Raw genomic sequence first — 17,408 nt, forward strand, 5'->3', positions numbered from 1 at the left:
GACAGGAATTCTTGTCTGTTGCTTCATGGTGACATACTCAGGGCCTAGAAGAGCACCCAGGAAGAGTGTGGTAATTATCTGTTGAATGAATAATACTTTATTTGGTTTTCTAGTACTAATAATATTTGACACATGCCAAGCACCTACACTGTTCTAGGCCCTGGTCTAATGTGTCTTCCTTCACACAGTGACTTGTATACAATACCTGCATACTGTATACAAGTCACTGTTTATCATTCGGCCTCCCAAACTCTATGAAGTAGATAACTCTATGAAGTAGATATACTTTTATCAAGCATATTTTAAAGATAAATAAATAGAAATCCAGAGAGGTTAAGACACTGTCCAAGGTCACGGAGCAAGGCAGGATTAGAGCCAACCCTGAAACCCAGTCCTACCTGGCTCTAGTGATCTTCATACACGGCTGTGTGTGTCAGTGCATGAGAACTGCCTGGGCATCCAGATAAGAAGTCAATTGCATTTCTTCCTGTTGATGTTGACGCTGGTCTACCAACCTCAATATTAGAACAGTAAGGCTCACAACACACCAGGCTACTCCTACCCCACCCCTATGCAGGAGCAGGTCCAAAATGTTTTTGCTTCTTAATGCAAAATGAGAACCACAAGAGAAAACAGCTTTCCTTTCTACTGATCCTAAACAAAGTGTCTGTGTATGAACTCACAGTTTGAACCACAGTGTTCCACCAGGACCACCGCTGCTGCACTCTTAGAGATTGCAACTTGTACATAAAACAATAAGCAAATTGACATCTCTGGTGACACCATGCGGAGGCTTAAGCATGTGAGCTGGCTCTACACAGCATTACTGAGCACTCCTGGTGGTGCCTGCAGAAGCAGCATCCCATTTTTAATTTGCTCTTCTCTTCCAGCCTGGTGTCCCTGCCTTCCGCCTCTGCCCCACTCTCCTTCCTCCCTCAGTGTCCCTGAAGCCTGACCAATCACTACAAGGTCTTGCCCTTTGAGAACAGGACAGAAAGAGAGGAAACAAGAAAAATAGAAAATTAATTAAAAATGCAAAAGTGCTTAAAAACAATTCTGAGTGCCCCTGAAGCCTGACCAATCACTACAAGGTCTTATCCTTTGAGAATAGGACAGAAAGATAGGAAAAAGGAAAAGACAGAAAGAAAAATAATTAAAAATGCAAAAGTGCTTAAAAACAATTCAGATCATTGCACTAGGTGGAATGCTGAAGTCTCAGCCTCTCTCTCCCCCATCCACCTCCTGCCAGGGTCCTGGTTCATGCAAGCTGGCTTAGAAAACTTGGCAAGTCAGAGAAAGGAGAGAGAGGTGGCAAGCCATGCGGATGGTGCTGGAGCTGGTCAATCAGTATGCATGAGTGAGAGGTTCTTGGTCATGGAGGGGTTTCACTCTGGCAGGACCTAGAAAGGACCTAGAAAGGACCACAGTGATTTTTAATCCTGGGGAAAGCTGGGGGCCAGAGAAGAAGAGAAGAATGTGAGGTGTGGAGTAGAAGGTAGCACAGGCTGGAGGCAGGGTGAGAAGGGGGAGGCTCAGCACAAGAGGGGACTGAGTGCCACCCTCTGGGCTCTGAGTGCATCCAGTTCCTTCCCCAAGAAGGGTTTCCTTTGGCACTGAATTTCCTCTTCCATATTTCTGGTCATCAGGGTCACAGTGGAAATGGGACTGAAAAGAGAGAGCCGATTTCTTTGAATAATGGATTGGGGGGAGGTCTGAAAATTCTGTTCCACCACTTTTAGCAGCATCATGAACACATGTAAATGAGAGGGGAGGCAAGATCATAGAGCCTGGGACCATGAAACCCTGCTGCGTTACAGATCAACCCGAGCTCAGCTGTGCCAATCCAGATGACACACCTTTGTTTCCTCCCTCATTCCCAGTCCCCAAACTGGGCCCCAAAGAACCAGAAGTTTCCTAAAACTTATAGATAGCTCTTCTGGGGGAGAAAGCTTGGCAAACACGAGGGTAGACAGTTGAAGATGCTTCCCGACTGCGGGACTTCTTATAGGCTTCCGTGTGTGGATGGTACACTGTGGAACCCCAGGGGTTTCCGATGTCACAACCACAGCTCCTAACAGTCTTTCAACACAGGATGTTTTATGGAGCCACTCAAAGGAAAACAGTGTGCTACAATCAACTTTGAGGGATCTAATTTCCTAATTCCCCAACAAGAAACCAGACTGAGTGGCAGGTGGGGGCAGACTCGGTCTCCCTGCAGCAGCCCTTGGGTTTTTCAGATTTCCTAATCCAGTGAGGGAAAGGGGCCCAGAGGGAGGCAGTGGGTGAAAGGGAGTTAAAATCAGGGTGATAATCAAAACAGGAATGAAAATAGTTTTGTTGAATCATCGTATCAAGATGTGTCATCACATAGGTATAATTGAATTTTACAAGGTTTAGAAAGCTGTGACGCAAAACAATCCCAGAGGCAAAAGGAAAATACAGATAAAGAAAGGAGCCAAGGGTTTGTAGACATGTTGATAAAGATAAATGCACAGGATGAATGGCACAGGGCAAAAGTTCTCTGTTCTCTGTCATGTCTACTGTCTGGCTTTATTTGACAGCTGTTCCTTGTTCTAATTTTAAGTAGTGCCAGGATACATCAAAATATTTAGGAGAGAGTAACTTTATACCATTTTCTAGTATTTTTAGCACAGGGGCCTTTTGAAATGATTTGCTATTTTTAAGACAAATGTTTCCTGTCTCCCTAACATTCTCTGAATGGAGAAAGTTAAAGAAAATCTCTGATCTTTGTGGTAAATGACTTGGGTGAAAATTTTTGTTTTCAGTTGACACTTTTCTGGGAGTGGGTTTAAAATTTATTTTACATACGTGACAGAAAATAACATGTAGAGCCACAAACAACTGATAGGTCATGAAGGGGATACGGCACCATAATTAGGTTCTCAGATATGCTGATGTTCCATCATCTGAGCATTTATCCAATGATTACTTTGCCTGAGCAAAACTGTGTTCCTTGCCCAGATTTCTTCACTGTATTCTTACAACCATTCCATAAGTGGATAGAAAATGGGATGAACCATTTTTAAGCAGATAAAGAATACTAAGCAACTTTCCCAAGATCATATAGCCAAGAAATATTGGCCATGGAATTCTATTATAGATTGAATTAGGTTCCCCCAAAATTCATATGTTGAAGTCCTAATCCTCAGTACTCAGGGTGTTACTTATTTGGAAATAGGGTCATTGCACATGTAGTTAAGTTAAAATGATATTGTATTAGAGTAGAGTGGACCCCAAATCCAATATGACAGATGTCCTTATAAAAAGAAAGCCATGTGAAAAGACAGGTACACACAGGAAAAGAAAGCCATTCAAATATTGGTGTTATGCAGGCACAAGCCACAGAACTAACCAGAAGCTAGGAGAGGGGGCTAGAACTGTTCTCTCCCTGACATCTTTACAGGGAACATGGCCCTGTCAACATCTTGATTTGGGACTTTTGCTCTTCAGACTTATGAGAGGTAATAGTTCCTGTTGTTTAGGTAGTTCTTGTGTGATACTTTGTTATACTAGTTCTAGCAAACTAGCAGGAATGCCCACCTAGATTCACCCGATGTCAAAGTGCATACTCTAAATCATGATCCCACACAGGGTCACATGCTCAATCACATGGGCCCTTAATCTACAGCATCCAACAAACATAGCGACATTACATCTCAGAGCTGGATGGCACTCGAAGCTACTAATTCAGCTGCCCACTGCCATATTTATATCAATGTTTGTCCAGCATCTATGGACACCTGGAAAAGTGAGGAACACATCGTGGACTCCCATTTAGGGACTGTTTCCCTGTAGGGTCTACTGTGGGCCTGGTTTTATCCTTTGGAATCTCTTTCTCATCTCTCCTCTCCTCCTAATTTGAATCACAAGGGACAGGGTGTTCCAGTTGTCTTCACACCTTTGAAAGCACCAGGGAAGAGTCAGACACACACACACACACACACACACACACACACACACACGAAACCCTGAGCCATCCAGAAAAAAAAAGAAGTTTCCCCTTTTTTGGTCAAAAATAGTGCAGACTTACTTTGAGGAAGTGAGTTTGGATCCTCCCGCAGTGCTTGCCCATCTGCTCCCTGATGGGGGAGTAGAGCAGGTCTTTGGCGGCAACGCGGGCATATGCCACTCTCTTGTTATTGCTGAGCATCCAGATGAAGACATCAGGGATGGTGTGCTGTGGCTGCACGACAGAAGGAATGGTGTCCTCAGGTCGGTGCTTAGCAAATGTACTTCCAGAGTTCTCCCAGCCAGAAAGAGGCCCTCTTCCATGAAACTAATGCTGTGACCTAAGCCATCTGGGTACTTATGCAACCAAGCCAAGTGCAGCTTCCTTGAGAAGAGGAAGCCTTGGGTCATGAATTAGAAGTACAAATAAATCCCAGATGCCAAATTGCTCACTGGGCTTTGAGGACATGTGAGTTGGACCCATGATTTGGTGTTGGTGGCCTGCTTTTCTCCATCTGTAGAGCAAATATTTTTCTACAACTTCCCATGAATTTCTTTTCCAGTGCAGTAATAATGACCTAGCTTCTTAGTATTAGACCTTCTCAGAGCCAGATAACATTTACAGAATATTCAAATGAAAAGATAAAGCCAAAAGCAGATCTATAAGAAACTTTATAGCTAAAACATAATTGCCAAATACATAAGTGGTTAATTCAGAAGAATTAAATTAGACTAAAATGCACATTAAGCTTTAAAGGGAAGCTAATCAGATTGGGACTGCAGACTTCCACACCAGTGGCTCATTATGTTGGAAGTGTCTGAAATGCTCATTTCTAAGCCAACATAATTACACAAATAAAAAGAAGCTATGCTGTTATAAAGTAGGCTTTGTCACCTGGGATAGAAGCAGATGTCCTGTCTTGCTCACCCTTGATAGTCAGGTATAATTGGTACCCAAAGGGGGCATCCATCTCTTCTCTCTGATATGGGAACAGTGACAGGATGGTTTTCCTGGTCACAGAGCTTAAGGCTCAGTGCCTGATTTGAACATTCTGGGTTCTCATTAAAATTCCGTGTCTGCTGACTGCCTGGCTCACTGTTTCATATGCCTCCAGGGAGCAATTGGTTTGAGATGAGAATTAAAGCTTTCTAGAACAACAGGAGCAGTAAATCTTTTCCTCTCTATGAAACCTCCCCCCATAAACTCTGGCTCCAAAAGTTTCTATACATTTTCAGTCTTCAAGAAAGAAGTATCTGACAGAAGCAAATATGATTACTTTTTAAAGATCATTCTAGAAATCACCAGGATACCACTTACAACTGACTTTGAAATGGGATGCTGGTCAGGTGTGGTGGTGCACACCTGTAATCCCTGGAACTCAGGAGGCTGAGACAGGAGGATTTCAAGTTCAAGATCAGCCTCAGCAATTTAGCAGGGCCCTAAGCAACTTAGTGAAATCCTGTCTCAGAATAAAAAAATAAGAAGAGCTCGGGATGCAGCTCAGTGATAAAGCTCTCCTTGATTCAATCATCAGTATCATCAAAAAGAGAGAAAAAGAGATACTGTGGATCTTTACTAGATCTGAGTTTAAATCCTCTTATAGTTGAAAACCAATCAAAGTTCCCACCATCAAAGGGCTTGATTCGAAATTTCTTGAGTCTGTTTGGGAGCATTCTTTTAATATGCTGAATACTCAGGATTTGTAGAAAACTCAATAAAGCCATACGTGTCTGGGTTAATTTAAAAATCTCTTTTCTCATCACTAAACTAATAGTGCCTGCACAGGTCCACTCAGCAGGGCTTTCCCCTTTCCCAACACCCAGCCCTCCTGAGGAAGACATCTATTCAAGCTTTGCAGATGAGGTTTGCCTGGAGAGGTGCTTACCTCGTCAACCAGAAAGCGGATTTTTTCCACAAAGTTTTGGGCTTCGAGGATCATTTCATCAAGAGAGAACCTCTTCTTGCGCTGCTCCAGGATCCCCTTGGCCTCCGTGGCCATCGCCTCCTAAAACAGAACAAGAGCCAGTGTAGATCTTTCTGGAAATCTGGGCAACGAGCGCTGTTCTGATGCTGGAAAGCCCTGAGTGTGCTTCTAGCTCCACACTGAGCCCCAGCTGACTTGGGGCCGGCCACTGCTCATTTGATAGTCACTTTAAGGGGACACAGAGACAGTGAACACCAGCTCTCCTTCCTTAGGCGGAAGGGAAGCTGAGACCCACAAAGGACAGAAGCCTGTCAAGGGAACATAGCTCTGTGAGCTGGGGCCTGAATCCAGGCTTTCTGAAATACTCAATAACTACAATAATGACAGGTATTTTTCCTGAGTTCTTTCTCCATGCCAGCAATATTCATGCCACTGTGTTGATCCTCCATTACTCCTCTCAAGACTGAGAGAGCAGAGTAATACAGCTGGAGTTGATGTCCAACCAAGGCCAAAGTGCCTGTCCTTAGCCACTGTGTTCAGCTCCTGGTCCTGGAGGTCTGACAAGGCTCCCAGCCCAAGGGGACAGCCCCTGAGGAATGCCACCTAGAGCGCCTTAGATGGCTGGAAATCTTTATTTGTTTATTTATGTAACTTTTATTTTTAAATTTTTATCAGAACATCATATTTATACACAGTAACTGGGTTCATTTTGACAAAATCACATATGCAGGGAATTTGGTTTCAAGGCCCATCCATCCCACTTTTCCTCTCTTCCTCCCTCCCCCTATTCTTCCTCGGCTACTGTATTAAACTTCCTTTCTTTTACGTACACATAGAAGTGAAATTCTCTTTGACATGTTTATATATGAATATGACATGATTTTGTTAAACTCATTACATATACCTTCCCCTTTCCCTCCTCCCTCCCTCTCATTCTCCTATATATACTCCACTGACTTCTCTGTATCTTTATGATACCTGATCCCCTCCCCCACTGCCTTCTCTATTTTGCTCTAACTTCTACATATGAGAGAAAACATTTGATTGAGTCTGGCTCAGAAAATTTCATTTAGTATGACTTTCTCCATTTCCAACCATTTACTGGCAAATGCCCTTATTTCATTCTTCCTCGTGGCTCAGTAAAACTCTATTGTGTATATAGACCATATTTTCTTAATCCATTCATCTACTGATGGGCATCTGGGTTGATTCCATATTTTGACTGTTGTGAATTGTGCTGCTATAAACATTGAACTGGCTGTACTGCTGTAGGCTGCTGATCTTAGATCTTTTGGATAAACACCGAGGAAAGAAATGGCTGGGTCACACGGTGGTTCTATTCCTAATTTTCTGAGGAATCTCCACATTGCTTTACAGAGTGATTGTACTCATTTGCAGTCCCACCAACAATGTAAGAGCGTACCTTTTCCCCACAATCTCACCAGCATTTGTTACTATTCGTGTTCCTGGTCACTGCCAGTCTGACCATAGTGAGAGAAATCTGAGTTCAGTTTTGATTTGCATTTCCCTAATTGCTACAGACACTGAAATTTTCAGAAATTTGTGTAAAACTGTTAGGGTCATTTTTTTCAGCCCACATTTATGCGTTTAGAGAAAACAAAAGCAAAAACAAAAGCCAAACTCTTAACAGTGTCTTCTAGGGCAAGGGGTCCCTTGCATGCCCAGCCTGCTCCATCCTAAGGCCAGAGCCCTTGGAGCTTCCTCTGCTCAGATGTTCCCCAGACTCCACATGGCTTCAGTTTAAGTATCACCTTTGTATGACCTTCTCCCACATTTTCCTGATCACCGTGGCTTTAAGCAGCATCCTTCATCATCATAACCTGCGACCATTTTTCTGCTTTGGCTGTGTACCTGCCTTTCTGTCTTCTTTATTAAAGTGAAAACTTGGCATAGACGGGGGACTTCTTCTGTCCAGTCCTTACTTTGGGTTGTCTGACAGAGACACTGTCACATAGCAGTGACACACAGCATATTCCTAGCTGAGCAGGTGTTAATTTTGTGGAATGAATGAACCACCATCAGTCTATAAATTCCTGAGGTTGAGCACTGTGTATTTTGGGTGTGTGCTGCCTGCAACCAGCACAGCGTCCGGCATGCAGAACGCCCCTCTTCACACTGGCTGGAGGAACGGAATCCTGCTATAAACCAGGACTAGGCTAGGAGTCAAAGCCTGGGACGGGGTGGGACATGCTGCTTCCTTTCCCTGAGATGTTCACAATTTGATGAGATGAAAGCAAAACATGCAAATGATTATCAGGGTACTAGATAGGGGCAAAGCCAGGCTCCATGGAAGATGTGACACTTAAGCTGTCTTTAAAGGTGAAATGAATTCATCAGGTGTCTAAGAAGACAAAGGACAGCCAGGGAGGGAGAACAACCACATGTGGAGATAAATAATCAGCAAGAGTCTAAAAGTGTTGGGGTACAGATGTAAGGGAAAGGATTGATGGAGGATAAGAATGGGATGCTATGGTAAGCAGCCCCCCGTCCCAGGGAAAAGGAATTTGGACTTCAGCCTATGAAGGATTGAGAGACCCCGGGGATTTCTTTAAGCCTAGTCATCTCATTAGATTTGTTTTAGAAAGATCTTTCTGGTTGTGGTATAGAAGATGGATTGGAGGAAGACTACTGCAATATGCCTAAGACAGAAAGTAGAGTAAGTCCCCGGGGCAGAATCAATAGGACCTGGTTATCTCAAACTGTTAAATCAATAGTCAAACTGTCTAAGGTGAAAGATAAAGAGTCAGAATTGACAGTTAGGCTTCTTATTAGACCAAGAGCTGTAGCTGGTGGTGCCCATATAGAAGGAAAAGCACACTCAGACAAGGCCTTGGGCTCAGTAGGACATGTTGGGTCCAAGGTGCCATGAGCCAAGTACCCAAGACTTCAACCAGGAGGCTGCAGGCAATGATCTGGAGATGAGGAGGGACACCAGGCCACTGTACAGATGAGATTGAAAGTAGGGGATTGTTCAGGCCAAGAACTGAGGGATGGTGAGAAGACAGAGCTCGACAGAGCACATGCAGTGGAGGGTGTTGCAGAGACAGCCCCTCAGCCAGAGATGCGGAGGAAGAACCAGGGCAGCAAGATCTTGTAGGAGGACAGATCCAGCCTCCCTCAGCTGTGCTGGAGGACAGAAGAGAAGTGTTCTGGACAGAGGACGAAAGAGGAATTAAGATAATTCATTTTAATCTCTGGACTTAAATTGACTATCCATTAACTATGACCTTTAAAACATCACTTAATATTTCTGGCCTCCACTTTTGTCTTTAAAATGTCCTTAAAAAGTTAAACACTGAATAATTTTTTTTTTCAGAACTGTTATGGCCTCACACAAAATGTCCCTTGCGCCATTGCTGGAACTGGTTTGAAGGTGAGATAAGCAGGGCCTGGCTTGTTCTGGCTTTTCTCAGTCAACACTCAGCAAGGGTCAAGCAGCTCTGAGGCACCTAGAAGCATCTCTGAGCAGAGCACAGGTCTCCAGGGCACGGAGGGGTAGCAATGGTGGTCTGTTCTCAAGATGTGCTAACAATTTTTAACATAACTCCTAACAGGAGGAAAGAACTCGAGGAAGGGGAGAAAAGTTATTTTTTTTTACTCTTGATTTGTAAGGCAGACAGCCTCGCAAAAGAGTCGATAGCCTTTGAGAAAATACAAGTGTCAAGAAAATGCAGAAGGGGGACTTGGTCAGACCAGGAGTAGAGTGGAGGGCCTCTCGCTCATCCTGGTCGATCTTCAACCCACATTTCCAATGCAACATATTCTCCTTTCTCGCTCATGCCTCTACACCCCACAAACGTGCGACCTTTAACCCTTATCCTCATCTGGCCTGTGACCTATGCTTCATCCACGAGATTTATTTTTAAAGCACATGTTTTAACTCTGTTAAAAGTATAAATGGCTTTTCACATACCATCTCCTGCCAACAGAGCGTCAGTCGTTTCTTATCTAAAGTGGTTTGGTTCAACATCTTGGGCTTTTTTTCTGCTTCAGAGATAAAGGCACTGCAAGAGAAGAATCACAATTTTGAAGGCCGCTTAGTGAAAATCCGTTTATAATTCCAGAGATAGGCAAATGTGCTTTCTACAATTCAGTGGAAAGCTGATGGAGACCCAGAACCAAGATTTTTCATTTAGGATTAGCAGGGATTCATAAACTTTTCTAGGAGACCTAAGGAAATTAGAAATGATGCCCTGACCCCGCATTGGTTTGTGGGAATGAATGTTTTTCCACTCTCTCTCATCAAATATCCATTGTGATTATTATCAAAATTCATAGCAAAAAAGAAGCCTCACCAAATAATGCAGTTTTCCTTCATCTTGCAAATTTAAAACACAGCAAAAAATTTCCTGAAGAACTATATGCAAAGCAAATATTTCAGACTTAATGCTGAGACATATCCCCACCTTACTGAGTAGTAACATTTTTTTGGAAATAAAGTAAAAAATGTGTTCAGTAGTATATTACTAAAGACGGTATGTACAATTCAAGAAGAAATGACAATAGAAAAAACTTTAGGAAATAAGATTTTGTCGTCCTTAGTGATACCTTAAATGCAAACTAAAATCAACGCAATTTTACCTATAAAAATGAATAATATTCAAGGTTGGCAAAAGGGTGGGATAGAGAGGAGAGTGTGTGCTATTGTAAAAGAGTGTGTAAATTGCTTTAATGTTTTAGAGACTATTTAACAGGACCTATCAACATTTAAATGTACATTATATGATCAAAAATTATACTAGAAATCTTATCCTTTAAAAATAACTGAACAATTTTGAAAGAGTATGTTTATACAATAGCACCACAATAAATGGAGACAGGCTAAATATCATTAGAAACTCGTTTAGTGTGTTTGGACACATCCATCACTGAATATTGAAAACACCTCTTACAGGCTCCTGTAGAAAGACGTGTGTGATTTATCATTGAGTGAAAACACAACCTGCCGAGCACAATGTGTGATGTCATTTGGGAAGAAATAGAGTGTTTTTATAAGTGTGTGTTTATGCAGAAAATGAGTATGTATTTGCAAATTCAGAAAAAAAAAAAAAAGTCCAGGAGGACAAATCAATCGCTTCTCTCTGAAGAGCGGAATTGGAGTAAGAATTGAAAAGAAAACATCTACTTTATGATTTTCTGAAACAATGAACACTCAGTCCTTCCGCGATGAAAACAAGAGCCACTTATAAAGGGTGTAAGCAGGAGAGTCTTAGATGCCATGCCTCCCAATAAGAGCCCCAAACCAGAGCTCTGCCCAGGGACAGTTGGAGGCCTTGCCGGAAATCCACTTTGGGTATATTACATAAGTTGCACTTTCTCTTCATTTTTAAAAAATAAAAATGATTTTATTTTGAAGCGGGAGTTTGTCGACCCTTTCCTGCTTTTTCCAGAGGCTCAAAGACTTGCGTTCCACTCTCCAAGATGGAGCAGACATGGTGGATGCTGAAGGTCTCCTTCCCCACAGGGAAAGAAAGAATTTGTTTCTTCATCAAATTTGGGAAAGCCAGGCGCAGTGGCACATGCTTGTAATCCCAGCAGCTCTGGAGGCTGAGGCAGGAGGATTGAGAATTCAAAGCCAGCCTCAGCAATGGCGAGGCGCTAGCAACTCAGTAAGCCCTGTCTCTAAATAAAATATAAAATAGGGCTGGGGATGTGGCTCAGTGTCTAAGTGCCCCTGAGTGCAATCCCTGGTACCCAAAAAACAACAACAAAAACAAAAAAAAAAATGGGGAAAGTGATAAGGCACATGCTTCCATCCATTCTTCATCTTTCAGACCAACCTGTCTCTGGCTGTGGGCAGCCTTGTTACCCCTATGTGGCAAGTGGCTTGGCCTTGTTGCAAGGAGACCGTGAAGTCTCACTGCTCAGCCATAAATAGGTGGGCAGGGAGAGGAAGTCAAATTTGTCCTCAAGTCCAAGCCGCTTTCTCAAATCCAGGCTTAATAAATTTAAAATTAACATTTTGATCTCCGACCCTCACAAATATGTTTTCAGTTAATTGGAATTTGAAGAGAAAGGGGAAAAATTAATTATCATCCCAAAATAATCTCCTAAGATAAAAACGTTCTTAAGCTATTAATTTGTTCACAAACGCTTTTTAAAGATGATCAAAGGGGACCTTTCCCTTAGCTCACAGCATGCGTGGCACTAATATATACTGCTGATATAATAAAAATAGGAAAAATGCTTATTTATTTCTTTGCTTTCTTTTTTTATAAAGTAAAAACGGTTGGGTAATTGAGAGATTAGGAAAGACATAACTTAAAAAACATCAGGGTTAGCTACTGCCTGCTTTCTGGTTTTACCTTTCATCAAATCAATCAGACTCCTTTTCTATTAATTCCATTACGGTCAATTCTCATTTTGACTCAAGCCTGGACCTAATTCATTTCAAGAGTTGATCCAAGTTGTTTCCATATGGGGTAAGCAGCCTCTAACATGGCCCCCAGGGAGTCCCACCTCCTAAAATTCATGCCACTTCTGCAGTCCCCTCCTTCTGAACATGGGCTGCACCTAGTGACTTGCTTCTAATGGAATACGTCGAGAGATGAGATGGCACTTCCAGGTTAGGTCATGGTAGACGGTGACTTCCATCTCACTGGTATGCTCTGTCTGACTCTTCCTGCTTGCTGACTAAATCAAGCTGCCATGTTAAGAGTGGCAGCTTAGAGTGGCCAGCACAGCAAGGAATGGAGGGGTCTCAACCAAATTAACAGGGAACAGACATTCTCCACCTGGCAGCCCACAAAGAACTAAATCTGTCAGCCATCATGGGAGTGATCTTGGAAGTGGATCTTTCCTAGTTGAACGTACAGGTGACTTCATCCCCAGACAACGCTTTGATTTTGTACTCAGGGGTAGTCCTGAGCCAGAGGACCCATTTGAGCCACCCTTAGATTCCTGGCACACACAATCATAAATGCAATCATAAATTTTGTGTTAAGTCACTGAGTTTGGGGGTAAATTGCTACTCAGTCATAGGTAATGATATACCCTATATTATATACCCTATATTATTATATACCTTTTATTATATTGACTACCATGGAATAGGAGTCATTAATTAGCAAACATTAATGTGCCCTATGAAACATGTAATTGCCATATTTGATATAATTTATCCACTTAGTTGTCTAAATAGTTTGCTGAATATCTACCAAATGGCAAAACACCACACTGGGCTTAACACTGTGAACATTTTTCTTGTTCCATAAAGATTCTCTGCAGCAGTTCTGTCTTTCTTTTTATCTCTCCCCGTTGGTTTATGGCTTAGTTATTTAAGTGTCAGGAAGCAGACTTTGGTCCACAGGTTCCAGCTAAATTACTGAACAAAATGAAGACAGATATAATACTCTGAGTGTCCATCGGACACATGTGAAATGGACTATTTTTTTCAAGGTCATTAAAAGCCAATCCCGTGCACGCTCAGCTCCCCTGTGCCAGCTACCTGCTTTGATTGATGAAATCACTGAGCACCATCTTCATTTTATCTTCAGGAGCCTCCTCTGAAATCTTGATCAGCTCTCTCACTTCCTCTATACTCTCTTCCTGAAAACAAATGGCAGGGATGGAGGGGTGAGACTTGTAGTGGGGAGATTGATGGAAACAACCTAAACATGCCATTCAGCTCTTCTTTGTTTCTTTTGGAAATGGAGGAAGAATGCTTCCTTTCTCTTGTGCTTGAACTGGAAATGCTGCTGCATTCTGACTTTGAACCTTGTTTTTCTTAAGAGAACTGGTCTGGAGGCAAGGCTTCACATTGCTCCAAGTCATTGCTTCTACCCCAGATCCATTCGCTAACCATGTACCCCTCCCTCAGAGTCCATTATGGGGGAAATCTCATGTCATGAGAAATAGCTAACAACATAGAAGAAATTAGATACAATAACCCAAAACCCCAAAAGCATGTTCCAATCAATTTCTCAAATAGTCGTAGAATCTCTGAAAATAAAGAACTATACATACAGTGGTTATGAGATTTCAGCCAGGGGGTTGGGTAGACTACATGTGGAAATGGCTGTATATTTGTATATTTAGTAATTGCATGTTTCCTTTTGGCCTAAATTCTAGGATTCCATTCAGTAGCTTGGAGGTAAATGGCACCCAAGGGCAATTATGTGCTTCCACTACTTTGCTAGAATATACAAAAACTGTATTCTCTGTCATATGCCAAAGTCTGGTGCATGGGACATGTGCTCCTCTCTCTCCACCTTCACTATAAGAACAGGCAACATCGTGGAGTGGTTAAGGATGTGGGCTCTGGGGTCAGACTACTGAGTTCAAAGGCAGGCTTACTGCTGACAAGTGAATCAACCCTTTCATACCCAGTTTTGCTTCTCTATGAAACAGGATAATAATAGTTCCCACCTATTAAAGTGTGAACTTTAATCCTGTTAGCCATGATTGAAGGGATCCTGACACTAATATCAAAATCAGGAATGGGTATTAAGGCTTACTATGGCTTCCTGGAAAACTTCTGATTTGTTTTGTCAGGACTCTTAGAGATAAGCTATTCTCTCTGAGGGAAAAGCAAGACCAGCCTTCCGAAGAGAGTCTGCACATCCACATGATGTCACAGCATGGCCCCAGACCAGGCCTCTCTGACCACATTCTGGGTCTAGCTCTACAATCCCATGGCCAGAGCCAACACTTTTTATATACAATTAAGATTATAAAGCAAATGGGCAGGAGACGTTTGTTCTTTCCTTAATGTAGTTTTTAATGGAAAAGAAGAGATAAGACAAGAGCCATCTGGTGAGGTGTGTGGACTGCAAGTAGAGGCACTGCCCATGGGGTGTGGGGTGGGAGAGAAAGTGTAGGAGTGGGGACAAGGGTTAGTTGAAGCCAGAACCTATCAATTTTGTGACAATGTTTTTAAGCTCCCGCCCTTTGGAGATTAAAGAATCAACCTATTGTTAGGTCCAATAACTGTAAGAAGCAGAGAAGGGATATGAATTCAGACAGTTTGATTTAAAGTATAGGGATTTTGCAAAATGTCTTCTCATTTCTCTGGATTCACATGGTAGGAACCACATGCACCCAAAATGCAGTATCTGGACTGAGACTAAGACCTTCTACTGGAGGGATTTTTAAAAATCCCTCTTGCCCCCAATTTCCTTATGTACAAATCCAACACCTACCGAAGTCACTTACCAGGAGATCTGCCATTTTCTCCAGCATGTTGGACCACTGCAGCCTAAAGGTCTGATCTCCCCAAGAACTGATGAAGGAGACACAAGGCTTCTTGGCCTCAAATGGCAAATAGTTGTAATTCCTGCGAAAGCCCAAGGGGTTTGAAAATCAGTTGGCAATCAATATTCCAGGCAGTGCCAGCCCCATGTTGATGTTTTATTTGTGCTGGTGGGATGCAGTAAGAGTGGGGACAAAACTGTCACACTGGTAATACCATCCTTGGTCTACAGCTTGACACCCAGGGACAATAAAGCATGAAGAGTTAATGGCTACAATGAAAGGTATTAACAGCTACCAGTAGATCCAGGGTGAGGGTTAGAAATGGTCAGCAGAGGGCAGGATTTATTGGACAAGACTTTCTTTGTGGAAGCTTAAATTGAGAGAGGAAAATTGACTTCATTTTTTATTGTCTATATTCTAGACACACGCAAGAATTGATTGAGATAACAGATGTGAATGTATTTTGTAAACTAAAATTGCTAAGGATGGTGGAATGTGATGGACATCATTATACAAAGTACATGTACAAAGACTTGGATTGGGTGTTAACATACTTTATATACAAACAGAGATATGAAAAACTGTGGTATATATATGTATTAAGAATTGTAATGCAAAAAACAAAGTATATATATAAAGGCATAAGTTGGTATGAACATACTTTACATACAGATACGAAAAATTGTGCTCTATATGTGTAATAAGAATTGTAATGCATTCCACTGTTGTTGTGTATTTTAAAATAATAATAATAATAATAATAATAATAATAATAATAATAATAATTGCTAGAGAAATACAAGGTATTAATATTTTTCATGAGGGTGAAGGTGTGTCCCAAGTGAAACTTCAGTGTTTTATGGCTTGGCATCCATCCATCTATCCATCCATCCATCTACCATCCATCCATCCGTCTACCCATCAATACTTACTGTTGCCAGGCATTGGTGCTAATAATGCAGGTAAATTGCTTGGCAAAGAAGGGACAAGAGGGATAGTAAAGTTGCTAAAAGGGGAAGAGGTAGAGCCACAGGGAGTGTTTGAGGGTGACATTGGATAGTGAGCCAAGTGCAATGGAGGACAGAAAACAAGGAATTAATTTGCAGACTCAGTTCCCAAGGAGGAAGGGGACAGGTGCAGAGGCAGGTAAGGTGGGAGGGTCGTGGCAAAAATTTAGAAGTTCCCACCTAATGACAGCTATTTTCTCAACTGGGTTTCCCTCAGACCCCTAGTAATTTTCTCAGACACCTGGGACTGTGGAAGGCAGGCCAAAGCAAGCCCCCAGAACAGGTGTGGTGGTGCAAGTGGCCCTGGTAATGTGGACAGTGTCTGGAGCAACACATCTACAGAGGGTGAGGCAGGGAAACAGAGAAATAGGGAGGAAACAAACTTTGTTTTTATTCCTTAGAAACTAAAATGAATTTCTGCCTGAAAAACTGAATTCTGACCTGAATTTCTCCTGAAGTAGACAATAAAATTAGCACAGAGGCCCCCTGGCCCGTTCTGCAGAAAATAAACCAGCAGGTGTCCATTCAGAAAAGAAGCCAGATAAGTTCTTGGCAGAAATTGAGGTTGTTGTTACAGCAGGAGATGACAACAGCAAAATAGGTTAGAAATGAAGCCACTCTGCTTGTTTTCTCAGTTTTTAAGTCACTGTGTTGAGAATCCTGCAACTAAATACATTCCCACCCAGTATGGTCCCAAGCTCTTTGATTTGGGTCATTCTGTGCTATTAGGTTTGGGGCCTTTGACTCTAAATCTCAGGTCCTCCTGGCCTTACTGAGACGACACGGATCAGGAGGCTGTGGCTTCTGAGGCAAGCTGCATTGCAGATGGAAGGGCACCTCGTGCCATTGGAGAGAGAAGACTGCCAGTTTTAATGGCTGCCCTGACTGGGGACCAGCCTTGTGACTTAGGGCAAGGGTAGGTCTGGAATCCTGAATTAAATAATGGCCCACCATTGGATGTCTTCTGCTATAATCTCATTCCTGACCTCTGACCCAGCACATAAATCGTATGCAAATGTACATGCTTTGTAAAACTAGAAAGCCCAGAACATGTATACTGTTGTATTTTATTGAAATAAGTTGTGTATGTTCATACATGTGTGTGCATGTGTGTTTGTGTGCACGTGTGTGTTCATGTGTATAGCAATTTAGTATAGACAGACTCTTCCAATCCAGCTGCTGCCTCTCTGGTTTGCCACTATGTGGAGAAAGCCTCAATACAGTGATTGAGAAGTAAAAAGAAAGGCCAACTCTACCAAAAACCACCACCATGACTTATTTTTGATCTTCTGGT

General features: G+C 42.3%; 1 protein-coding gene across 1 annotated transcript in view; it reads right to left on the reverse strand.

The window, feature by feature from the left end:
- Fer1l6 (fer-1 like family member 6) overlaps window positions 1-17,408 on the reverse strand; it is a 112,918-nt gene that overhangs the window by 64,278 nt on the left and 31,232 nt on the right. Inside the window, exons 13-17 of the mRNA XM_027948242.2 lie at window positions 15,069-15,189; window positions 13,363-13,463; window positions 9,829-9,919; window positions 5,856-5,975; window positions 4,052-4,204 (exon numbers count right to left, since the gene is read on the reverse strand). Of these exons, the coding sequence (XP_027804043.2) occupies window positions 4,052-4,204; window positions 5,856-5,975; window positions 9,829-9,919; window positions 13,363-13,463; window positions 15,069-15,189 (586 nt within the window). The remainder of the gene's footprint in view (window positions 1-4,051; window positions 4,205-5,855; window positions 5,976-9,828; window positions 9,920-13,362; window positions 13,464-15,068; window positions 15,190-17,408) is intronic.

This window comes from Marmota flaviventris, chromosome 15, assembly GCF_047511675.1.
Source record: "Marmota flaviventris isolate mMarFla1 chromosome 15, mMarFla1.hap1, whole genome shotgun sequence".
Taxonomy (NCBI): domain Eukaryota; kingdom Metazoa; phylum Chordata; class Mammalia; order Rodentia; family Sciuridae; genus Marmota; species Marmota flaviventris.